The following is a 27,354-nucleotide window of genomic DNA, read 5'->3' as shown; positions in this document are numbered from 1 at the left end:
CCGATCCGTTGACATCCCTACTACCATCCTTCGTAACAGGATTTATTATCAGATCAATGAGTCAAATGAGTCTAGAAAGATGCTGGCTTGGAACTAGCGATGCAAATGGGCAGGACCCAGGATGGAGGTTTTGCAATTTTTGGGTGTTCAGGATCAGATTTTGATCTGAATCCCCATGTATTTAGCTGTTCCCGATCTGAACCGTTTGCATCCCTACTTGAAACCACCAACAGACTTGACCAAACAACTGAATCACTTGTTTTAAACACCTTCCAGTTAATCATATCGTATTCTCCCAAGTCATAAGGACCATAAAACTTATTGGCACCTTTACCTTTTCATAACCTTTTTTTCATACTAAAAATCCGATAACCAGGACAGAGTTCACAGTAGTCATGCATAAAAAGAACCATGAGAAAACGAGTTCTTACAAGCGTTCATTTGAAAGACCTTTCCTTCTTTCATGTAAGACGATTAATAATAACAGAAGCAGTAGCAATGGCGCCTCCTGTGATGGCATTAACCATGATCTCGTCTCTCTTACTGTTGTCTGCTGCTGAAAGCAAAGCCCCAGCAAGTGCTCCACTGATCAATGCATTTTTCTGCAGGACCCAGAGAAGATATTATCAAAAAGAACAACAAATAGAGGTAAGATACAAAAAACAAATAAAAGGTTTAGTGAATAAAGGGTCAAGCATGATATACTGGAATGATGGGGTAATGATTTCATTAAGCAAGAGGACTTTGGCTTTATTTTATAATTTTAAGTTTTTCTTGCATATTTTTGCTTTTCATGTCCTCAAACTGAGAGAAAGAGTTAATTTTGCTTGAGACTTGCACCAACTTACATCACAATGATACAAGATACTGGCCTAAAGATAGTCAGCACTCTGGATCCCACTTTTGTAGAGGATAGTATCAATATGAAGTAATGCTTTCACAGGTCATGATTTGAGAGGATGGTATCATTTTGAATGAATTAAAAAGTTAATTAAATATGAACTTCGAAGACAAGAATGAAGAAGGGATAAAAGAAGACTCAAAATGAAGTCAAAAAAATGTGCTACGAGAACAATATTATTAGCTGTAAGTAAACAAGTCAATAAGACACTCTAAATGAAAATAATCAGAACAAACAATTAAATTTGGTTTTGCCTTTTATCTACATTTTCATTGAAATATGTCATAACAATTCAAAAAATTAGAAAGCAAAATCAAAATGGCGCAATCAAGTCCACCAAGTCATATACCTAAACCAAGAACATGTCCACCAAGTCATATACCTAAAAGCATCTTAGCTGCTAATGAGTTCCACACAATGACACAAAAAGGTTAGTGATCATGATGAAATGAGAAAATCGCCAACCAAGAACTACTCAAAACTTTTAACAAACAAAGAAGGAAAAGGCTTGGGGTTCACGAGTAGGATGAAAATAAGGACTTAACTATTTATCAACAAACATAAAGTCATTGCTGAATCACAGTATACGAATGTGCAATTTCAAAGAATGTGTCACATCCCCCTGATTTGCACCATAAGTTTGCAACGTATTGCCTTATATTTGATTCACATCATATTATATTTGTCTGAAATATACAAAAGGGAAGAGAGCTTTATAACACCATCGGGATTATAGCTTATGTCAAAATAATAATTTAACTGTGCCAGCCTACTTGGGCCTTCTATATATCCGGGAATTCCATTTTAATGAGAAGAAAAGCTGGTAACACTTTGCTAGAGGATATCCTACATTTCTCCATATCTTCATTATATATTCACAAGTCCACTTTTGACTCCTCCCAGTAATTCATGGTCACTTTTATTGATTAAACCAAGTTTTTGCATGCACATATCTCTTAGGGACTGTCATGTCCACAGCCTTCAGTGCACGCTAACAGTTTCCCAGTAATTCTTTCATCCTTGGAAAATTTTGGAGCAACACGGTGGCCCCTTAGACCAAGTGAACCATCAAGGGCATTTTACGAATTTGGAAAAAATGCATGGTAAATGATTCCTTGCTTTCACAAAGTATACCTACAAAATGTGCCTTTCAGTGTGAAATAATCTACTTATCCTTTGTGATAGAAACTAATTTCTGGAATCACCATGATATTTCAAATTTCATTGTCAATCTTCAACAAAGGCCATGAATTTCATTATAATATAATTGAATAACACAATCAGATCAAAAATGCAGAATTTAAATCTTCTTCATGAAAATTTCCTGAACACAGATCATTCACTGATTCTTTAACTACTAATCATTTTGGTTAATTGTGAATTTTCATTTATTCTTCAGTAGATGGACATCTATTACTAAAACTACTAAACTTTTGTTGTTTAAATCAAGCATTTATTTTGGTTGTTTCTGTTAAGATATTGTATTTTATCTAATATATATATATATATATATATATATTCATTTTGTAGGTCAACTGAAATACCCATCAGGGGTATTTCAGTCTTTTCCTTTGCTGTAATAGGCACAGTCTAGTAGGGACTGCACTGTCTTTTTACCATTTTAATTTTACTGTTTTTTTTTTCTTATTTTATCTTTTTTGTTTTAGTCAAAGGACTGTTGGAGCAGTCCAACTGACTCCCACGACCTCTCATTTTTGTCCCTTACTCTCTCTTTTGTGCTTATATATAGGGGACTTTCCCTTTGTAATTGCTATGCTTTTTCTTAAGCATTTTATAAAAGGATTATATTTTTTTAGTTGTGTTCTCTTTCTGTCTGTGAGTATTGTGTTTTAGCCCTTTGTGGCTTGGTGTATTTTGCCCATTAGTGGCTTTTGTGATTGTGCACCTTGTAGCCCTTTAATGGCATTGTATTTGTTCACACTTTGTTTCATTACATGGTATCAGAATCAAAACCATTGGTAAAATGGCTCTTGAAGGCTTCTCTTTGCTTGTGAGAGCATGAGCTCATGGATCATGGAGTTCGTGTGAAGCATCATCAGCCTGCTCTCTCCCCTTCCTCTTTTTGTTCTCTCTGATAAAGTGGTGCTTTGGGTCTGGATATCATACCAGACCCATATCCACCTGTATAGCCTTTATGTACAACTTTATATTATTTTATTTCATTCCGGGTTTGGATATTATACCAGACCTGGACCCATATTGTACACTCAAAACATATTAATATAACCTCTTTAGGTCACGATTTCACATTAAGGAAATCGTGACAGCCGCAGCCCCTACTCTCATCTTATTTTCTCTTTCTCACAAAACAGGTTCCGGTGAAGAATCTCACATGGTATCAGAGCCTAGATCCACATAGGGCTTGAAGGGGCTTCCAAAAGGTACGACCAGAGGTTTCTCTTTCGTTTTCTTCATCTCACCTTCTTTCGTTTTCTTCATCTCACCTCCTTTCATTTTCTTCATCTCAACTTCTTCTCTTCCAGTGTTCGGAGGATTCACGTCTCACGTGAATCCCTAAAATCATCACGTCTCACATGAATCTCTTAAACTACCCTAATTCTTTCTACGTTCCACATGAATTTCCTGTTTCACGTGAATCCCTAAAGACGACCCATCTTATTCTTCGTTTGGGATATTCAGACCTGGTCGTGTTCTTGCACCAGATTGTGCATTCTCCTTTCACGTGAACCGGAATATTCAGATCTGAAATTGCATCAGATCTGAAATATTAAGTTTTTTTTTTTTGTTCAGACTTGATTTTTCTTTGACAGCAGATTTCAATCTGTTTTTATTTCTATCAAGCGTCTCCACTTTATAGCATATTTCTTCTTGCTGTCACCATCTGTGTTTTGCCTGAAAACACAGTTAGTTCCAAATTTTGTTCAACGTGTGAGAACTCCTTATTGCGTCAATCACAAACCTTATAAAAGGGGGAAGGGAAAATTTTAGGTCTGGTTTCTCTTTAAATCTGACAGTATCTGATCGCCAGGTCCTAGAAGGTTGATCAACTTAAAAAAAAAAGGGGGGGGGGGGTGGGGGGGCGACCAACAAACTTCTCTCACAATAGACTGGGCACTTCCTGAATAGTCTTGTTCAATTTTTGCATTTCACACTTCGTGAATATCCTTGTTAAATTTTTTATGGATTCTCATTCTTCTCAATCGAGTCTTCCTTCGAGTTTCCTCAGCCAGCTTGTTTCTGAGAAGTTAACCACCTCAAACTTCTTGATTTGGAAGCGTCAAATCATTCCCTTTATAAGGAGCCAAGGTCTCTTAGGTCATCTGGATGGAACCACTCCAATCCCGCTAGAATTTGTTACGAGAGAAGAGAAAGATGATAAAGGGGCAATTTCAATTGTGTATGTCAAAAATGCAGAATATCTTAACTGGGAAAGGAAAGACCAATCAGTAGTTGCATACATTACCTCTACCTTGTCTCAAGAGGTTCTTGTTGAGATCCCCGACAATTGTATAGCCATGTAACTTTGGGAGAAATTGGTTCAGACGTATTCACAAGTTTCACATGCGAGAATGGTTTTTCTCAAGAGGGAATTTCAGCTACCGAGAAAAGATTCAATGACCATCATGGAATATCTCAACAAGATGAAGACTATCACAGACCAACTTGTAGTTATAGGATGTGCCGTGAGTGACAGTGATATGGTGCGGCAAACTCTGAGTGGATTGGGACCCGACTATAATATGATCGTCGCTTCACTATTATGTCTACTTGTCCTTCTTACTTTTGATGAGTTGAGAGCTAAACTAATTCAGTATGAAATGACTCTGAAGGGATTTTCTCAAGAAACACATGCTCATATGAATTCCCAAGAAGTCTTTGCCACAGGAGTGACTTATGGTCGAGGACAAGGGCGAAATGGACACGGAGGACGTGAATTGCTTCCCACTCCAAATCTCTTGACTCATACTCAGGGACAAAGGCTGATCCCCACTTGTTTCCTCTGCAACAAAAGGGGGCATATCAAGGCGAATTCTTGGCATAACCCTGAAAATAAATGAAAGGCTCCTTAGACAGAACAGAAAGCAAAGCCCACTAATATCAGAGACAATGGAGAGATTAAAGATTTGTTAATATCTGTCCTCTCAGAATTGAAATTAAAACAGAACGATCAAGGCACATGGTTCGTCGACTCAGGGGCAGCAACTCACGTGACTAGTGATGCAGGTAAACTTTCTAAACCTATCCCTTATTTTGGCAAAAGTAACATTGTCACTGGAGATGGATCCTATCATCCTGTTTCCCATGTTGGAAAATCTGTCATTCCTATGTCACATTCTACTCTTGAACTTACTGATGTACTTCATGCTCCAAATATCAAGAAAAATATTGTCTCTGTTTACAAGCTTGTTGATGATAATCATGCTTCAGTCGAATTCACTCCCTTCTCTGTGCAGGTCAAGGACCTTCGCACGAGAGAAACATTCGTTGAAGGAAAAAGACGAGGCAATATGTATGTCTTTGAAGAAGCTCTATGTCATCCCGTCTGCCCTATTCATCTGGATTCGAAGTCTTCATTAGAGTCATGTTCCTTCCCTTCAGCAAATGTTTTTAGTATTACTGAATGTAATAAGTCTTCCTTATGGCATAGTCGATTAGGACATTGTAGGAGTCATTTTATTGAGAAACTTGTTTCTAATAATCTCATTCCAAAAGAAAGTCTCAATGTGGATGAGAAAAGCCAGAAATATTCCAGTTGTTCTTTATGCAAAAGTCATGTATTGCCTTTTCATTCTATTAATAAGAGAGCTTCAAAGCCTTTTGAGATGATATGTTCTGATTTACGGGGACATGCCCCAGTTGTCTCTGGATCTGGGAGCAGATACTACCTAATCTTTGTTGATAGCTACTCTTGATACACCTGGATATATTTCATAAAAAATAAGTCAGAAGTTTTCCTTTTGTTTCAAAATTTTCTTTCCTTAGTAAAAAATCAATTCTCTGAGTCTATCCAATTCTTTCAATGTGATGGAGGTGGAGAGTTCTCATCTAGTGACTTTATTTCTTTTCTTCAAAATAATGGGATAGGAAGAAGGGTGTCCTGCCCACACACGCCTCAACAAAATGGGATTGCTGAGCGAAAACACAAGCACATCGTTGAAAGTGCCATGATTGAAAGTGTCATGAGTATGCTCCATGATAGTAATCTTCCCATTAATCTGTGGACAGAACCCTTTCATTCTGCCGTACATGTGATAAATAGATTGCCTATAGTTCTAGAAAATAAGTCTCCTTATTACTGTCTTTTTAGAGCTCATCCTAATTATTATGATTTGCGTGCTTTTGGATGTGTTTGTTATGTGCATATTGATCGGTCCCTAAGAAACAAGTTTCAGGACAAGGCTCAGAAGTGTAGATTTGTGGGATATGCCGCCGACTACAAAGGATACAAGTGTTACGATCGAGTCAACAGAAGTATCAGAATCTCAAGAAATGTCATCTTTGATTAACACAATTTTGATCACAAAGTTGTCACAATGGATATGTCCTCTACCATGACCGAAGTTTATTATCCTTGGCTAAATTCAGAACTTTTTGCTAGTTCCAATGAAGTCTGCCCTCCAGATTGTGGGCAGCAGGAAAAAGAAATGTTTGAGACTATTGGCACATCGGGATCACAACATTGGGAAGAAATATCATTTGTACCGGGCAGATACAAGGGCATTTACTATGCTAGACAGAGAACGATAATGCCAAATCTTTCAAATCACACCTCAGCAGCTTCACCTACTCCCTCTCATACTCTTGAGGTCAGAAGATTCAATTGCATGCGACATCCTATTGATAGGTGGGTCAGCTATAACAATTTCTCTTTGGACTTTCAACTCTTCTTAACTGCTCTGAATAAGGAAGATGAACCTATCATGTACTATCAGGCAACTACTTCCACTAAATGGGTAGAAGCCATGAATGATGAAATGCAAGACTTACATGAATGTGGAACATGGGAAATCGTTCTCAGACCACCTGAAAAAAATGTTGTTGGATGCAAATGGGTCTACAAAATAAAGTATAAACCAGATGGAACCATTGAACGATACAAGGCAAGACTGGTTGCAAAAGGATTCACTCAAGAAGCAGAACAAGACTATGATGAGACATTCAGTCTAGTGGTGAGAATGGGAACGATTCGAATTATTCTTTCCTTAGCCGTTGAGCATGGATGGAAGTTGAGTCAGCTTGATGTTAAAAATGTATTTTTGCATAGGGATTTGAAGGAGGAAGTCTATATGGAACAAACCCCTGGATATCAAGAACAAAACTGTAAAACACGTGTGCAAGCTAAAAAGAGCTATCTATGGCCTAAAACAAGCATATCACTCTTGGTTTGACAGCTTCTCCCTTGAGATTCAGAAACATGGATTCTCATACTCCCTATTGGATCACTCATTATTCATTTTTAGAAGTCAGAATGTGATCACTCTATTGGTAATTTATGTTGATGATATAGTTATCACAGGAAACTCTGAAGATCACATCAAAGAAGTAAAAGATCTATTAGGCAGAGATTCAAAATGAAAGATCTTAGAGCCTATAGCTATTTTCTTGGCGTAGAAGTCGATAGTTGGACTCATGGCTTGACTCTCACTTAACACAAGTATACGATAGATGTTCTCAGCAAGGCAGGTATGAAAGACTGCAAACCTTTAGCCACTCAAAGTGTGCTCCACCAAAAATTAAGGGATCATGATGGAGACCTGTATGAAGACCCCACCAGGTATCGCAGTCTAATAGGAATGTTACAGTATCTCACATTTACTCGACCTGATATTGTTTATTTAGTCAATCAAGTGTCTCAATTCATGCATGCACCACGTACTGGGCATATGGAGGCGGTTAAGAGGATACTTAGATATTTGAAAGGGACCATTGGAGATGGGTTGATATATTCTTCACAGTCGTCTGGCAAGAATGTGCGTGAACTTATTGTATATTGTGACGCAGACTGGGCAGGAGATCCTAATGAGCGAAGGTCTACATCAGGATATTATGTTTTTATTGGGACAAACTTAGTCTCTTGGAGTAGTAGAAAAGAAAATGTTGTTGCTAGATCAAGCATTGAAGCTGAGTATAGATCCATGGTTGCCGCTACTGCCGAAGTCACATGGGTCAGGCACTTACTGACCGAAATGGGAGAAACGATCTCTCCGTCTACCTTGTTGTGTGACAATCAAAGCGCTCTCAATATGTCATTCAATCCAGTACACCACAGTCGCGCTAAGCATATTGAGATCGACCAACATTTTGTGAGACAAAAGGTTGAAGAAAAAGAGATTGAGCCTGAATTTGTTAACACTGAAAGCCAAGTTACAGACATTTTTACCAAGGGCTTGACAAAAGATCGTTTTTGGACGCCTAAAGGCAAGTTGTTTATGGTCAACTTGAGGGGGGGTGATAAAGTGGTGTTTTGGGTCTGGATATCATACCAGACCCGTATCCACCTGTATAGCCTTTATGTACAACTTTATATTGTTTTATTTCATTCCGGGTCTGGATATTATACCAGACCTGGACCCATATTGTACACTCAAAACATATTAATATACCCTCTTTAGGTCACGATTTCACCCTACTCTCATCTTCTTTTCTCTTTCTCACAAAACAGTCTCATAATTTCACTCTCTTCCTCTTTTCTTTTCTCTTGTGGCCTGACCATGAAAAATGATAGAGAGACCGTTGTCACCATTCCTATAAATCTAAATGACTCCAATAATGTGATATTCATGATGTGCATAAGAGTGACAATGACACACATGAGAATGAAGGTGAAAAACTTAATAACATATGCCAACCACATAATGATGTACAAACTTATACTCATCGCACCAAAGATTCTCATCTATGTGTCTTAGAAAGATATTTCCAAAATCAAGACATAGATCTATTTAGTGCTAAAAAATTCATGAGAATTTTCAAAGCTCCTAGTAGATTTGTATCATATGACTCCTTTGAACCCAAGTATAGAGCTTGTCTTATGGCTATCCACTCATATGTAGAACCATCCTCTTATAATGATGCTAAAAATCACCAAGAATTGATTAGAGCCACAAATAGTCAACTAGAAGCTATAAAAAATGTAAAAACTTAAGAAATTCAAACATAAACTATAGGGTGTAGATGTGTTTACAAAATTAAAACCAAAAGTGATAAGACATTAGAGATATATAAAGCTAGACTTGTAGTGAAAGGGTATAGTTAAGAGTAAATCATAGATTATGATGAAACATTTGCTCCAGTTGCTCGAATGACCACTATTAGAACCCTCGTTACTATAGCTTCAATTAGAAAATGGCCTATTTTTCAAATGAACGTTAAAAAAGCATTTTTGAATGATAATCTTAATGAGGAAGTTTATTTGAAACCTCCCCTTGGATTAGGGTTGGCACATGTAAAAGTCCTTCGTTTGCAGAAGGCTTTATATGGTTTAAAATAAGCCCCTAAGGCTTGGCATGATCGTTTTAGTACTGTGATGATTCAACTAGGTTTTAAATCATGTTATAATGACATTGCATTGTTTGTTAAGTCTCCTGATGCAGACATAGTTATCTTATTGCTCTATGTAAATGACATGATCCTCACAGAAGGTGATAAGCAGAGAGTTAGTCATATCAAAGATGTTCTCAAGTCCAACTTTAATATGATAAATCTTGATTTTTTACATTACTTTCATGGTATCGAAGTTGCATATTTACCTCGTGGTTATTTTTTTTCTCAAACTGAGTATGTTGTCAAGATAATAGAGCGATCCAGGCTTTCTGAAGAAAAAGGAGTTGATACTCCAGATGTCATCAATGCTAAGGTGAAGAAAGATGACAGAGAACCTATGAAGGACCCAACTCCATATAGACAAATGATCGAAGCCCTATCCTATCTCTCTATTACTCGTCCTGATATTGCTGATGCTATTCATTCTGTTAGTCAATTTCAGTATGCTCGTACTACAGTACACATGAGTGTTGTAGTGAGGATTATTAGATATACTAAAAACATTATAAATTATGGTTTATTTCTTTCAGCTTCTTTTCATTACAGGTTATTGCATATTCTTACTTTGATTGTAGAGAATATGTGAATGATAAACGCTCAACCACCGGTTTTTGTGTAATGTGTAGGTGACTCTGATTTTGTAGAGAGAAAAAAACAACACAAGGTGTCTCTTTCTTTTTCATATGCAGAGTATTCTGGAATGGCAACAACTACTTTAGAATTGGTATGGTTGAGACCATTATTAGAAGACTTGGGAGTTCACATTGCAGGACCCTCAAGACTATTTTGTGACAATAAGAGAGCAATATTCATAGCGGGCAATCATGCATCCCATGAAAGAACCGAACACATTGAAATGGATTACCATCACGTTCGTGAAGAATTTCTCAAGAAGACCATCATGTTGCCATATGTGCCATCTTAGTATCAACTAACGAACGTTTTCACCAAAGCTCTTTTGTCACCCAGATTTCACTTCCTCCTTGGCAATCTCTCGGTTGTTGCACTGAGAGTTTAAGGGGGGTATTAAGATATTGTATTTTATCTAATATATATATATATATATATATATATATTGTAACGCCCCAAAAATTCAGACACTTCAAATTTTTAACTTCAATTTTTTTTAAAATACAACGAAAATCATTTTTAAAATAGAAAAATTACTTTGATTTTCAGGTCGGTCTCAGGTTGAAAACCAAACCATAACAATCATTTCAAAAACATTTCATTCCATTGAATGAATATCAGAGTTTATGCAAGCCAAAAACACAAAGACTGAGGGACAATTCAAATCAACTTAATCTATACCAAAATTTCAGTTGAGTCCTCGCGTATTGTAGTATTCGTCCACTCATTTAAGTGAACTTAAAATTTTTAAATAAAAACTAGTGAGTCAACTTAATATCAAAATATGTACTAGTATATACAGAACCACATACACAAAAATATGTCACACCTCTTACATGTGACATTATATTATCATCTCTTTTATGTGTTCTTTCGAAATCAATACATATTCTTATTTCATTTTACATGAAAATCTATTTAACTGAATCTAAATACTTATAATTAGTTGAATGATCATAAGGAATTGCTTAACTCCGCCTGTGCACTGCCGGTCCCAAGCCCAGATAAAGGAGGAGGGTTGCGGTATGCCTGTGACAGCCAGCATAAAAACTTAGTCATACCCTATGAAAATGAACCAATATGAGAATTTCGTTGTGGCGTTTCCTACTGAGCCACGCGTTGTACTCTCTAGGCCCGGAGGCAGTGATAAATGGGCAAGGGTTGCTAGGTCGTCACCCAGAAGCGACGCGTCACACTGGCGCCCGGGTGTGGTGTCAAATAAGCAAGGGTTCCCTCACTTTGTTGGACGGGTGGGGGTAAAGAAGTTAGTCCAATACCATAAAATTAGGTTAGCCACTTAGAACATAGGGTCTTTAACCGGTAAGTTGGTAGAGTTAGTAGATGTTATGTGTAGGAGAAAGATTGATATTTTATGTCTACAGGAGACCAAATGGGTAGGTGAGAAAGCAAAAGTGATAGAACCTTGTGGATATAAGATTTGGTATACAGGAATAAATAGGAATAGGAATGGAGTAGGGATTGTTATGAGTCGTGAGTTTATAGATAATGTAGTTGAGGTCCGTAGGAAGGGTGATAGGATTTTACTTATTAAATTAGTATTAGGTACGGATATTTTTAATATTATTAGTGTTTATGCACCTCAAGTAGGTTTAGATGATCCCATTAAGCATCAATTTTGGGAAGATTTAAATGAAGTAGTACAAGGGATATCTTATGGAGAAAAGCTTTTCATCGGCGGTGACCTCAATGGACATGTAGGCATTAGTAGGGATGGATTTGAGAGTATCCATGGAGGCTATGGTATAAGAGAAAGAAATGAAAGTGGAAAAAGGATTTTAGATTTTGGTTTGTCCTATGATATGATCTTAGCAAACACTTGGTTTAGGAAGAGGGAGTCTCACCTAGTAACATTTAAAAGTGGGGTTAATATGAGTCAAATAGATTTTTTTCTACTTAGAAAGAGAGATAGGGGTTGTTGCATCGATTGTAAGGTTATACCGGGAGAAAGTGTAGCTACACAACATAGAGTCTTAATTTTAGATCTTAGAATTAGACAATGTCGCAAAAGGGATAGACATATGATAGATCATAGAATTAAGTGGTAGGCACTAAAAGGAGCTAAACAAGGAATGTTTGTAGAGCAGGTAGTTAAGGAAGTTGATTGGTGTCTCGAGAAGGATTCATAATCAATGTGGAATAAGATAGCGGGTGGCATGAGAAAGGTGGCTAAAAAGGTATTGGGTGAGTCTAAAGGCGGTGCACCACTAGGTAAGGATACATCATGGTGGAACGAGGATGTCAAATTAGCTATTAAGGTTAAAAGAGAGTGTTATAGAAATCTAAGTAAGAATCGTGATGATGAGAATTTGGAGAAGTATATGATAGCAAAAAAGGAAGCTAAAAAAGTAGTTTGAAACGCGAGGGCTAAGGTATATAAGGAGGTTTATGACAAGTTGGATACCAAAGAAGGCGAGAAGGATATTTATAGGCTTGCAAAGATGAGAGATAGGAAATCGAGGGATTTGGGTATGGTTAGATGTATCAAAGATGAAACACAAAGGGTTTTAGTCAAAGATGAGATTAAAGAGAGATGAAAAGATTATTTTGATAAGCTATTTAATGAAAGTCATGCTCAAGATCTTGGAGACTTCTTTATTTCTTTTCATGAAATAAATCGTGACTTTATGCGCAAGATTCAAAAGAAAGAAATTGCAGAGGCTTTGAAAAAAATAAAATCAAGAAGGGCAGTTGGCCCAGAATGTATACCTATCGAGGCTTGGAAATGCTTGGGAGAGAAAGGTTTAGAATGGTTGACAAATCTTTTTAACAAGATTTGGCGGACAAATAAGATGCCTAATGAGTGGAGGAAGAGTACTTTGGTGCCTCTATATAAGAATAAGGGTGATATACAAGATTGCACAAACTATCGTGGTATAAAACTCATGAGTAATACTATGAAACTTTGGGAGAGGGTGATTGAGTCTAGGTTGAGGAAGGTTGTCATGATATCGGAGAATCAATTTGGTTTTATGCCTCGAAGATCAACTATGGAAGCTATACATCTTCTTAGACAACTTATTGAAAGATACAGAGAGAGGAACAAATATTTGCATATGGTTTTTATTGTTTTGGAGAAGGCATACGATAGAGTACCTAGTGACGTTCTCTGGTGGACAATGATGAAGAAAGGTGTTTCTCTCAAGTACATCAGTATAATTAAAGATATGTATGAAGGAGTAGTAACCAATGTTCGCACTTGTGAAGGGGTGACAACCAATTTTCTGATAACGGTTGGGTTACATCAAGGATCTGCTTTAAGCCCTTTCCTATTTGCGACAGTGATGGATGAGCTTACGAGATCAATTCAAGAAAATGTACCGTGGTGTATGTTGTTTGCTGATAATATTGTTTTGATTGATGAGTCTAGAGTTGGGGTTAATGCTAAGTTAGAATTATGGAGACAGACATTGGAAGCTAGAGGTTTTAAGTTAAGTAAGAGTAAGACTGAATATATGGAATGTCGGTTTAGTAAGCAACGAAGTAGTGATGGGAGTGTAGTGAAGCTTGGTGAGCAAGAAATACCGGTGAATGATTATTTCAAATATTTGGGATCCATCATTCAAAAGTATGGAGAAATTGATGGAGATGTAAATCATAGGATAAAGGTTGGGTGGATGAAATGGAAAAGTGCAACTGGAGTGCTATGCGATCGTAGAATGCCATTGCGGTTGAAGGGAAAGTTTTATAGGACGACTATTAGACCCGCTTTACTATATGGTACGGAATGTTGGGCTGCCAAGAGACATCATATTCAAAAAATGAGTGTAGCTGAGATGCGGATGCTTAGATGGATGTGTGGAAATACAATAAAAGATAAAATTCGGAACGAGGAGATACATAAGAAGGTAGGCGTTGCACCCATTGAAAATAAGATGAGAGAGAATCGTTTACGGTGGTTTGGACATATTCGGCGAAGGCCTAATGATGTGCTCCAGTCAGAAGGATGGAGAAATGGGAAAATATATTAGTTAAAAGAGGTCGGGATAGGCCTAGGAAGACTTGGATGGAGATGATAGGAAATGATATGAATGCTTTGAACCTCACCGTGGACATGGCATTGGATAGAAATGATTGGAGGAAAAGGATTCATGTGGAAGACCCAAAATGAATTTCTTTTTTGGTTCATATCGCCAACCCCAATTGTTTTGGGATGAAGGCGTAGTTGTTGTTGTTTGTTGTGATCATAAGGAATTGCTTGCATCTCACAATCCCTTATGATTTATGTATATAACTGAAATAATTTAATTTAAATAATCAATAAAGAATTGTTTACACAATTAATTTAACAAATAATTATGTATATACACGCCTATCCTATATACATGAATTATATTATTATCTTTCAAATCAAAATGTTTTTCTATTAAATATCATGGTAGCAAACATTTCACAGAATTAAGTGACTATCACAATTCAAAACTCGAGGCACCACTAGCTCGATACACTGTGAGCGTTCGTACCTCCGTGGGGTGTTCATTCACATATTTCGTTTTACATTATACCCTTAGCTAGTAGAGATGTAGACACCAAAGTCAAGGAACCTTCGTCAAAGATTTTCCGCGAGTAGCTATGATTGCAATGCAACTGCTAAACACACACGTATGTGGTTGGACTACCAACTTCTTTCAGCCGAGCCCGAAAATCCCCCTAAGCCACCATGGTTGAGGGAAAGAATTCATTGTCCTTTAGATTTGCTGAATCTTGGATTTTCATCCTCACAGGGATCCTGATCTTGGATTTTCATCCTCACAAAGAAATTTGTCCAGACTACCTAGTATTGAGAATTATCCCTCATAGAGACTACTGAAAATTCCACAAGATGGGTGCTGACGTCGGTTCACAATTAACTAACTCATCCACCATTTTTCAACGTGACAAGCTCCAAATTATTAGTGCAACTTTTCTTATCTTTTTGAGATCATATTCTCAATGCATGTTATTTTTAAAATACAAGCAACAAGATCAAAATTTCATAATAGTTGCACTTTTGGGTCAATACCCATAAAACTTTTCATGTTATTAAAAATGTATCAATATGCATATACCAGTGTTGTGAAAAGTGTTGTGAAAAGCGTTGAGGCATAGTGAGGCGTTCCACCAAAATCTGAGGCGAGGCGTAAGCCTCAAGGCGTAAAGCCTAAGCCTAAAAAAATATAAAAATATTTAAAATTATAAATAAATAAAAAATGCTTTAATGATGAAGCAACAACCAACAAGAAATAAAAAAATCTCAAATAAATACTGAAAAAATATGAGATTAACATGTAAAAGTAACATTAATGCAACAACTTGATCTATGTAAGTATCTAAGAAATAAAATATGAGCATTCATTCAATAAAAAATTAACATTAACAACGAAATGCATATTAGCATTAGCAACATTATGTCATAATTAAAAACACATGAAGTCAGAGATGATCAAATACATGCCGAAGTTGACTTCTTACTATATAAACAAGATCAAAACGAGCATAACACATGACAACTGCTAAAGATCCTAGTTTGCACTTGACAGGGACACCAAATATAGGACCAACATGATGAGTTGTGGAGTCTGATTCAGAGTTTTTGCCCTTGCAGGGAGGGGGGTCCGGGGGCTCCCCCCATCCCCACGGCGCGGGTCCCCTGCATGACAGGGACCACAATCGGCAGGGGCCAAGGGCCCTGCCTGTCAAAAGGGAGGCAGGCACGAAGGAAAAAAATGAAGGGGGTCGGGGTTACCTGGTGTCTGGCAAGGGTTGCCGGCATCGCGACTGAGAAGGCGAGAAGGAGGCTGAGAAGGTGAGACTGTGAGAGACAAGAGAGAGGGACTGCGAGAGACGACAGGGAGAGGGACTGTGAGAGATGAGAGAGACCGTGAGAGATGCGAGAGAGAGGGAGAGACTGTGAGAGACAAGAGAGAGGGCCTACGACAAATTAGGGCTTTCGACCCTCATTAGGGTCGGGGGTAACATTTTAATGTTGGTCAAATGAGAGCTTTGACCCTCATTTGACCAACAACATGAGGCGTGTGGGCCTCGCCTCGAGGCATATGAGGCGTACGCCTCGATGCTTTTACCCTGCATGACTGCGCCTCAAGGCACAAAGGCCCTCGCCTTGAGGCGAGGCGTGCTTTTTGCACCTTGAGGCGCATTTTTAATAACACTGGCAGATACAATATTAACTACAATTGCAATTAAACACAAATAGCATGAATTATCAATATGATGCATATAGTCAATTATAAATGGATCTCCGAACAATTCTAGAGTCCTAGGTTGCACTCATGGCTCAACCACAATCTTACGTATGTATGCTAATCTTAACATACATATTATATACAAGTCTCATAAAATTATTTAATTAATTTGAGTTCTGAACTCGTAATCCCTGAAAAATAAGAGTGCTAGATATTTTCAATTATGAATAGTGCCAAAACCTTAGGGCCTACGATTTTATTTCACATCATCCACAATATATCAAATTAAATTCTAAAATTAAATCATTAAATAGGTGACATACATTTAAAATTCTTCAAAAATAGTAATAGTTCGTTCAGATTGAAATAAAACAAAACTATTTACTTTATCTTGCATCCTAGGTATTACTTACCCTATCACATATCATGGTATTCAAAGATTATAAAAATTTGGACAACACTTGCTCTATTTTTTAATAATAATGCCTATGAATTTACTGAACTTTGAATAGTATCGAGCCTATTTAATTTGAAAAAACCATAAATTGTTTTGAAAAAATTGATAGAAACTTCACTAATATGAAAAATCCAAAAGTTATTTTAAAATTTTTGACAAAACTTCCCCTGTATAAAAACATAATTGGAAGAAATTACCTCATCTTGGTCTATAAAAAAAATCCTCAGGGTTCAGGAGAGAGTTAGGAGATTCTATAAATCCATAGAAGGCCCAAATGAGTTTTATGGTATATGCCTTGTTTTGGAAATTTGGGCAACACTTCTGTAGTGTGTTATGAAATTCGCCTTTTAAACATGGCAGTTTTGACGGTGCTTCTGCAGCAGGATCTCAAATTTGTCTTTAGAAAGATAAGGCTTCTGCTATCGAACAATAAATAACCGATTTTTTACAGATAACAAGTATCCTAGCTAGGAAAACAAGGGTTTGATATCACATAGAAGGAAAAATAGATAAGGGAACCGGGTTGGGGTATTTAACATAGAAGAGAGAAGGTTTCAGGACAGAGAAAGGGGGGAGAGAGGGGCTCCGAAGGGAGAGGAGTTTTAGTGAGAGAAACCTAGATAAGGGAACCAAGTTGGGGTATTTAAAATAGAAGAGAGAAGGTTTGAGGATAGAGAAAGGGGGGAGAGAGGAGCTCCGAAGGGAGAGGAGTTTTAGTGAGAGAAACCATGCCCCAGTCCCATGACACCCCCTGGGTGTCACTCTCAGAAGAGGAGTTGATTTTGGAGGTTGTCAGGCATTGGTTAATGCCTGATATTTATTATATTTATTATATTTATTATTATTATTATTTCTTTATATAAATTTCAAAAGTAAACCTTATATTTTTTAATATTTCATATTTAAGCACCCAAAATTTTACCAATTTGTGAATGGTCAATTTAAATATTTACAAGTTCCTACAATATGGATTTGGATAAATATCCAGATCCGCTACAAATATCCATTTGGATAAAATATCCATATCCACTAAAAATATTCATTTGGATAATATCCAGATCCGTTAAAAGATTCATTTTATTTTTGGATATGGGTTTGGATCAATATCCAAATCCGATAAAATATTCATATCCGAATATGATTTGGATTGAGCTTTTGAATTTCGGATGATGTCCAGATCCGGTTCAAGATCCATAGGGTTCAATTTCATATAATGAATTTATTTAACATTTAAAAATTATAGTTATTACATTTATAGTTCTCTCTCTATATATATATGTGAATATATATATACATATATATATACATATATATATATATATATTCATTTTGTATGGAAACTGAAATACCCATCAACGGTATTTTCAGTATTTTCCTTTGTTGTAATAGGAGCAGTCTAGTAGAGACTGTATTGTCTTTTTACCTTTTTATTTTAAGGTTTTTTTTTGTTTCATTATTTTATCTTTTTATTTTAGTTAAAGGATTGTTGGTCTGCTCCCAACTAGTTGTCGGACTGCTCCCAACGGTCATAAATATGAGATTGCCTCCCATAACCTCATTTTCGTCCCTTCCTCTCTTTTGGGCTTATATATAGAGGACTTCTCCCTTTGTAATTGCTATGCTTTTTCTTAAGCATTTTATAAAAAGATTATATTTTTTAGTTGTGTTCTCTTGCTCTTTGTGAGTATTGTGTGTTAGCCCTTTGTGGCTTAGTGTAGTTTGCCCCAGAGTTACCGGAAGCGCCTAGGGTAAAGGGGGAAGCGCGCTTCGGAAGCGTAAAACGTTGCGCTTCCGAAGCGTGAGGGGAAGCGTCCCTTTTTTTTTTGGAGGAAACACGCTTCCCATAAATGGGAAGCACACTTTGTAAGTTTGAGAGGAACATGTGAAATGAGAAAAGAAGAAAAAAGGAGAACAAAGGGTGAGGCTGTCACGATTTCAATCAATGGAATCGTGACCTAAACATTTTATTAATAAGTGTAAATGAATCAGTATGGGTCCGAGTCTGGTGTAATGTCCAGACCCGAAGGACCCAAAATAAATAAAACATAGATTGTACATACAATGGACCCGGGTCTTAATATCCAGAATACACTTTTTCACCCCCCCCCCCCCCCCCCTCAAGTTGATCATGGTTTTGGACCATGAACAACTTGCCTTTAAGCATCAAAAAATGATCTTTTGTCAAACCCTTTGTAAATATGTCAGCAACTTGTCTTTCAGTATTGACGAACTCAGGCTCGATCTCTTTTTCTTCAACCTTTTGTCTCACAAAATGTTGGTCGATCTCAATATACTTAGCACGACTGTGATGTACAGGATTGAATGACATGTTGAGGGCGCTTTGATTGTCACACAGCAAGGTAGAGTGAGATATCTTTTCTCCCACTTCGGTTAGTAGATGCCTGATCCATGTGGCTTCGGCAGTAGTGGCAACCATGGATCTATACTCAGCCTCAGTGCTTGATCTAGCGACAACCTTTTGTTTTCTACTACTCCAAGAGACTAAATTTCTACCAATGAAGACACAATATCCTGATGTAGATCTTCGTTCATCAGGGTCTCCTGCCCAGTCTGCATCACAATATACAGTAAGTTCATGCTCATCCTTGCTGCCAGATGATTGTGGTGAATATATTAATTCGTCCCCAATGGTTCCTTTCAGATATCAAAGGATCCTCTTAACCGCTTCCATATGTCCAGTACGTGGTGCATGCATAAACTGAGACACTTGATTGACTGAATAAACAATATCAGGACGAGTGAATGTGAGATACTGTAACATCCCTATTAGACTGCGATATCTGGTAGGGTCCTCATACAGGTCTCCATCATGAATGTTAAGTTTTTGGTGAAGCATACTTGGAGTTCCTAAAGGCTTGCAGTCTTTCGTACCTGCCTTACTGAGAACATCTACTGTATACTTGTGCTGAGTGAGAGTCAAACCACGAGCCTGGCTGTCAACTTCTACACCAAGAAAGTAACGCAAGACACCAAGATCTTTCATTTTGAACCTCTGGCCTAGCAAGTTTTTTACTTCTTTGATGTGAGCTTCAGAGTTTCCTGTGATGACAATATCGTCAACATAGATTAACAGAACGGTGGTCACATTCTGACTTCTAAAAATGAATAATGAGTGATCCAGTAGAGAAGGTGAAAATCCATGCTTTTGAATCTCAAGCGAGAAGCTGTCAAACCAAGAATGAGATGCTTGTTTTAGACCATAAATAGCTCTCTTTAGCCTGCACACATGGGTTTTGCAGTTTTGTTCTTGATATCAAGAAGGTTGTTCCATATATACTTCCTCCTTCAAATCCCCATGCAGAAACGCATTTTTTACATCAAGTTGGCTCAGCTTCCATCCATGTTCAACAGCCAGGGAAAGAATGATTCGAATCGTTCCCATTCTCACCACCGAGCTGAAGGTCTCATATCTTGCCCTGCTTCTTGGGTGAACCCTTTTGCCACCAGTCTTGCCTTGTATCGTTCAATGGTTTCATCTGGTTTATACTTTATTTTTTAGACTCATTTGCATCCGACAACATTTTTGTCAGGTGGTCTGATAACAATTTCCCAAGTTCCACATTCATGTAATGATTGCATTTCATCATTCATGGCTTCGACCCATTTAGTAGAAGTAGCTGCCTGACAGTATATAATAGGTTCATCGTCCTTATTGAGGGTTGTTAAAAACAACTGAAAATCCAAGGAAAAGTTCCTAACTTCAAGGGTATGAGAGGGAGTAGGGTCGGTTGCTGAGACAGGATTTAGATAACTTGAAGTTCCCGTTCTCTGTCTAGAATAGGAAATGCCCTTGTATCTGCCTGGTACGGATGATGATACTTCTTCCTCATTCTGTGATCTCGATGTTCCGGTAGTTTCAAACACTTCTTCTTCTTGCTGCACACAATCTGGAGGACAGACTTCATTGGAACTAGTAAAAAGTTCTGAATTCAGCCAAGGATAATAAACTTCAGTTGCGTTAGAGGACATGTCCGTTGTGACGACTCTATGATCAAATTTTACTCGTCAAAGACGACATTCCTTGAGATTCTGATGCGCCTGTTGGTTGAATCATAACACCTATATCCTTTGTAGTCGTCTGCGTATCCCACAAATCTACACTTTTGAGCCTTGTCCTGAAATTTATTTCTCAAGGACCGATCAATGTGCACATAACAAACACATCCGAAGGCACACAAATCATGATAATTAGGATGAGCTCCAAAAAGATAGTAATAAGGGGACTTATTTTTCAAAACAACCATAGGTAGTCTATTTATCATATGTACGGCAGAATGAAAAGCTTCTGTCCACAGATTGATGGGAAGATTACTGTCACGAAGAATACTCATGAAACTTTCAACGATATGTCTATGTTTTCGCTCAGCAATCCCATTTTGTTGAGGGGTGTGTGGACAGGACACCCTTCTTTCTATCCCATTATTTTGAAGAAAAGAAATAAAGTCACTAGAGCTGAACTCCCCACCTCCATCACATTGGAAAAATTGGATAGACTAAGAGAATTGAATTTTTACTAAGGAAAGAAAAATTCGAAACAAAAGGAAAACTTTCGACTTATTTTTTATGAAATATATCCAGGTGTATCGAAAATAGTTATCAACAAAGATTAGGTAGTATCTGCTTCTAGATCCAGAGGCAACTGGGGCGGGTCCCCATACATGAGAACAATATATTTCAAAAGGTTTTGAAGCTCTCTTATTAATGGAATGAAAAGGCAATACATGACTTTTGCATAAAAGACAACTGAAACACTTCTGACTGTTCTCATCCCCATTGAGACTTTATTTTAAGATGAGATTATTCGAGACAAGTTTCTCAATAAAATGATTCCCACAATGTCCTAATCGACTATGCCACAAGAAAGGCTTATTACATTGAGAAATACTAAAAACATTTGCAGAAGAGGAAGAACACGACTCTAATGAAGACTTTGAATCCAAATGAGTAGGGGGAGAGGGAATGACATGGAGCTTCTTCAAAGACATACATATTGCCTCGTCTCTTTCCTTCAGCGAATGTTTCCCTTGTGCGAAGGTCCTTGACTTGCACAGAGAAGGGAGTGAATTCAACTGAAGCATGATTATCATCAATAAGTTTGGAAACAGAGACAATATTTTTCTTGATGTTAGGAGCATGAAGAACATCAGAAAGTTCAAGGGTGGAATGTGACATGGGAATGACAGTTTTTCCGACATGAGAAACAGGATGGTGGGATCCATCGCCAGTGACAATTTTACTTTTGCCAAAATAAGGAATAGGGTTGGAGTGTTTACCTGCATCACCAGTCACGTGAGTTGCTGCCCCTGAGTCAACAAACGAAGCACCTTGATCATTCTGCTTCAATTTCAATTCTGACAAGGTGGATATTAACAGATCTTTAATCTCTCCACTGTCTCTGATATTGGTGAAATTTCTTTTGGGTTCTGTTTGTGAAGCCTTTCCTTTATTTTCTGGATTGTGCCAACAATTCGCCTTGATATGCCCCCTTTTGTTACAAAGGAAGCAAGTGGGGATGGATCTTTGTCCCTGTGCATGAGTCATTATGTTTGGAGTGGGGAGCGAACCACGTCCTCCGTGTCCACTTCACCCTTGCCCCCCTCGTCCTCTTCCTCGACCGTAAGTCACCCCTGTGGCAAGAATTTCTTGGAAATTTGTATGAACATGAGTTTCTTCAGAAAAACTCTTCAGAGTCATTCGTACTGAATTAATTTAGCTCGTAACTCATCAAAGGTAGGAAGGGCAGGTAGACACAATAGTGAAGTAACGATCATATGGTAGTCAGATCCCAATCCACTTAGAGTTTGTTGCACCATATCAGTGTCACTTATGGCACATCCTATAACTGCAAGTTGGTCTGTGATAGTCTTCATCTTGTTCAAATATTCCATGATGGTCATGGAGTCCTTTTTTAGCAACTGAAATTCTTTCTCGCCTGTGAAACCTGTGAATACGTCTGAACCAATCTTTCCCAGAGTTGCAGGGTTGTACAATTGTCGGGAATGGCAACAAGAACCTCTTGGGACAGGGTAGAAGTGATATATGCAACTACAGACTGATCTTTCTTTTCCCAGTTGAGATACTCCACATTTTTAACATACACAATTGAACTAAACCCTTTGTCATCTTTCTCTTCTCTCGTAACAAACTCTAGTGGTACTAGAGTGGTTCCATCCAGGTGGCCTAAGAGTCCTTGGCTCCTTATAAAAGGGATGATTTGTCTCTTTTAGATCAAGAAGTTTGAGGTGTTTAGCTTTTCGGAGACAAGCTGATTTAGAAAACTCGAAGAGATGCTCGATTGAGAGGAATGAGAATCCATGAAGAGTAAGGAGGGAGGAGAAAATTAACAATAATAATCACGAAGTGAAATGCTCAATTTGTTGCCGAGAAGGGTACTGGTCACCTTTTTTTTTTTTGCTCGACTGTCACTTTTCAAGAGATTGACGATCTGAGTCTGTCAGACCCAAAAAAATTTTTCCTTTCCTCCTTTTATAAGGCTTATGTTTGAAGTAATAAAAAAAAATGAACAAATAGCCGACTGTTTTTCTGAATACCAAATGAGACAGCGAGAATAGAAAAGATAGAGACGCTGGTTAGGAATAAAAAATGCCTCAAATCTGCTGTAAAGATGCGATCAGATCTGGATATATCAGACAAAAAAGGAGGAGAACTGAATATTTGAGATATTTCCAAGTACAAACGATCAGACCAAAGCAAATCGACTTTAGGGACTCACATGAAACGTGAGTCCACCAAAAAATCAAGGAGAGAAACGAGGGATGAGGGAACTGATCCTTTTGGGTGTTTCAAAAATTTTACGTTACGGTGATGAAATTAGGAATTTCACGTGAAACGTGAATCCACAGAGAGGAGATAAAGGAGAGAAACATGATTCGCGTTACCGTGATGAAATTAGGGATTTCACATGAAGCGTGAATCCACAGAGAGGAGAAAAACACGAGAGATAAAACCTCAAACCTCTAGTTCTGGATGAATCCTTCTTTGAAGCCCCTTCGATCTTCGATCCTGGATCTCGACTCTGATAGCATGTAAGTTTGAGAGGAACCTATGAAATGAGAAAAGAATAAAAAAGGAGAACAAAGGATGCGGCTGTCACGAATTCAATCAATGAAATCGTGACCTAAACATTCTATTAATAAGTGTAAATGAATCAGTATGGGTCCGGGTCTAGTGTAATGTCCAGACCCGAAAGACCCAAAATAAATAAAACATAGACTGTACATACAATGGACCCGGGTCTTAATATCTAGAATACACTTTTTCACACTTCCCCCTCGCTTCCCCCACGCTTCCCCCATTTTTTCATTTTTTTTCTCTTCCCCCTCGCTTCTGGTTCGCTTCCTAGGTCGCTTCCGAGACGGTTCATAATTTTCTTCTAAGTGGACCCACGCTTCCCCGCTTCCTACATTTTTGAAAGTGCCTCTCTTCCCGCTCCTGCTTCCCGTATCGCTTCCCGCTCCCGCTTCCTCAACTGGCAACTCTTGTTTGCCCATTAGTGGCTTTTGTAATTGTGCACTTTATAGCCCTTTAATGGCATTTTATTTATGCACACCATGTTTCATTGCACGGTATCAGAGTCATTGGTGATACGACTCTTGAAATCTTCTTTTTGCTTGTGGGAACATGTGCTCGTAGATCGTGGGATCATGTCCTCTCTCTCTTTCCTCTTTTCTTTCTCTCTTCCCCTTTTCTTTCTCTACTGTGGCCTCACCATGGAAAATGATAGAGAGACCGTTACCATTCATGTGAATCTAAATGACTCCAATTATGTGATGTGAGCATCAATTGTCAAACATCAAATTTAGAGCAAAGGTTTATGGGGTTTGGTGGACGGAACAAACAAAGAACCCAAACTCAAGCTTACTAAGATTTACAACGGTAAAGAAGTGCCACTTCAAGAAAACGATATGGGCAAAGCCGTTGCCGAATACAAAAAGAAATGGAAGGAATAAAGAATGAGTCATTCAAAGATTATGGCAGGCTCATCAATATTGTTGACATTAAGAAATGTTCTAGCCTAGCCAAATTTGATTTTGCTAGTGATGCTTGAAAGTATCTCCAAAATATGTATTCTCTAAAAGATATAGCTCATGTATGTAACCTTCAACATAAAGTTAGAACCATGACCCAAAGAGACATGAGCATAGGAGAATATTACAATGCTCAATAGGATGAGTTTGCTCTTTTAGAGCCTAAGTGGCATTATCCCATGGACATAGAGTTCCGTGAAAAACAAATTAACATGGAGCATTTTTATCATTTTATAAATGAACTTAGACCTAAATTTAAAGGTACTAAGTCTGCACTTTTGCATAGAGAAAGTGTTCCCTCTGTAGTTGAAACTTTGAAAGAACTTACCATGGACGAGAATAGGTTAAAAAACTAATCTCTTCCAAAAATGAAGACTTGGTTCTTGCTATGTCAAGACCTGAAAACCATTAAAGAGTCTACAAACCTCCACGCTTTAAAAGAAACACAAATGAGTATAATTCCAAGTATGATTCCATGAAGAAGATCATTTGTCATTTTTGCAATAAGTCGGGTCACATCAAGCCATTTTTTCCAAAGAGGAGAAGAGAAGAACAAAGAGAAAAAAATTTGCATTCCATAGGGCCATCTTTTGAAAGAAATGGTGTAGATGAAAGCTCCAAAAGCGTTGTCTCAACGTCACTAGTACAACTCATGGAGGCACTACAACCAATGTTCAAAAATCAAGCATCTTCCCTCTCCGATGTGGTCGTGTCCACTTGCATTGATCCTGGTAAGACTTCTTGGATTCTTAATTTTGGTGCATTATCAAATGAGTCCATACTATCTGAATGCCATATTAACCCAAATGATTCTTATATTTCTATCGCCGATGGTACTTTAAAATTCAAAAGTTTTGAAACTTTGGATAAACATCAAATCTTTTATATACCAAATGTTAGAATGGTATCAAATTTAAATTTAAATCATCTATCTTTTTCTCAAATAGCGAACTATAGGTGCAAGATTTATTTTTCATCTAGTCGTTGTTTGGTGCAGGATCTCCAATCTGAGAAGCCGATTGGCCGACGCCATAGAAGTGGAGATCTCTATTTCATGGACAATCTTGAACCATCAAAACATGTTTTTTGTAATTTTGCAAAAAAAAAAGACAAAAAATTGGCATAAAAGATTAGGACATCCTAGTATATCAAAAATGCATTTGTTTTCATTTCTAGCAAATTGTAATGAAAATGATTTATTTGTGAAGATTGTATTCTTGGAAAAATGAAATCCTTACCTTTTGGATCTAGTCATTTTGTATCAAAAGAGGCTTTTGAGTTAATACATTACCGGCTCTGGTTGTATCCAAAGGAGGAGTATTGTACTATATAATTTTTTGGATGATTATAGTAGAGATACATGGATATATTTCCTTAAATACAAATCTGAAATATTTGATTGTTTTCAAAAAAATTATCACTATGTTAAAAATCAATTTAAAGCCAACAAAGAAATAGCCCATGTTGAAATACAGAACTTAAGCATAATGCATGTTCAATCAATCCCAAAGGGTTAGTTCTCACATTTAGAGATTGATAAATGCCCTACCATGGTAAGACACACATAAACTAGCTAAAAATGTTAATCAGAGGCTATATATATATATATATATATATATATATATATATATATATATATATCCCATCATACCCGATAAAGGGTATTTCTGTAATTCTGCCCAATAGGGGCATTTTTAGCCTTTTCCTTTTAGTTTCTTTTTTTTCTTTTTCTTTTTCTTTTTCCTATTTTTTTTTTTTGTAAATGCATTAAATGCATAATGCATTGGGGGTCCAAACTAAGAGTCGTTGGACGACTCCTTGTTGGGCCTCCCAATGCCCACTCTCTCTCTCTCTCTCTTTTACTTATAAATAAAGGAGTAAACCCCTTTGTAAAGTGTGGCTTTTATAAGCCCATTTCTTGCTTCGTAAGATTTTTCCCTTTAGCAAAGCCATTGTTGTCTTTGTGTTTGTCCATTGTGGACTTGTTCTTTGCATTTTGCTTATGAATGTCCATTATAGGACATTGTGTTTATTTCCGCTTATTTCATTTCATGTGTGTGTTGTATGTCCCAAATGCTAGTGCATGAAAAGATAATGTCTAGAAATCGCTTAAAAAATAGACAAATAAGCAAATAAAAATAGTGGCAAAAGTAAAATAGACCCAAGTGGGATTAAATGAGAACTACCCAGTCTTTTCTGCCACGAATCCTTTCCATTCCATATTCCATTCCCACGTAAACTCCAGCTACAGTGCCTGCAATTACATGAAAATGAAGATTGATTATATAATTGGATGCTCATGGAAAATTAGGGATACTTTATAAGATCATGACATATATCCCAAAATGAATTACATTATAATGGTTTTCTTTTAATGGACAGCCAAGCAGTGGAGCAGCCCCTGGAGAGCCTTAAGATAAAATAGGGTAACACTGCCCAGTCCAGGGAACAAAGAAAGTTGGACTCAGGTATATGCAGGAATGAAGAAATCCATAAAGCTTATTCTTTCTTTTGATGGATAGAGAAGCTCTGGAGTAGTCTCTGGAGAACTCTAGGTCAAGAAACTGCAAC

At 37.4% G+C, this 27,354-nt stretch overlaps 1 protein-coding gene across 1 annotated transcript in view; it reads right to left on the bottom strand.

Annotated features, from left to right (window-relative positions):
- Positions 1-225: 225 nt before the first annotated feature.
- Positions 226-27,354, bottom strand: part of LOC149839787 (outer envelope pore protein 16, chloroplastic-like) — a 41,259-nt gene continuing 14,130 nt past the window's right edge. Inside the window, exons 5-6 of the mRNA XM_090004230.1 lie at positions 26,970-27,037; positions 226-602 (exon numbers count right to left, since the gene is read on the bottom strand). Coding sequence (XP_089860356.1) covers positions 462-602; positions 26,970-27,037 — 209 coding nt within the window. The 3' untranslated portion in view covers positions 226-461. The remainder of the gene's footprint in view (positions 603-26,969; positions 27,038-27,354) is intronic.

Source organism: Nuphar pumila, chromosome 4, assembly GCF_984573655.1.
Source record: "Nuphar pumila chromosome 4, dmNupPumi1.hap1.1, whole genome shotgun sequence".
Taxonomy (NCBI): Eukaryota; Viridiplantae; Streptophyta; class Magnoliopsida; order Nymphaeales; family Nymphaeaceae; genus Nuphar; species Nuphar pumila.
This window is presented reverse-complemented; position numbering and strand designations above follow the sequence as displayed.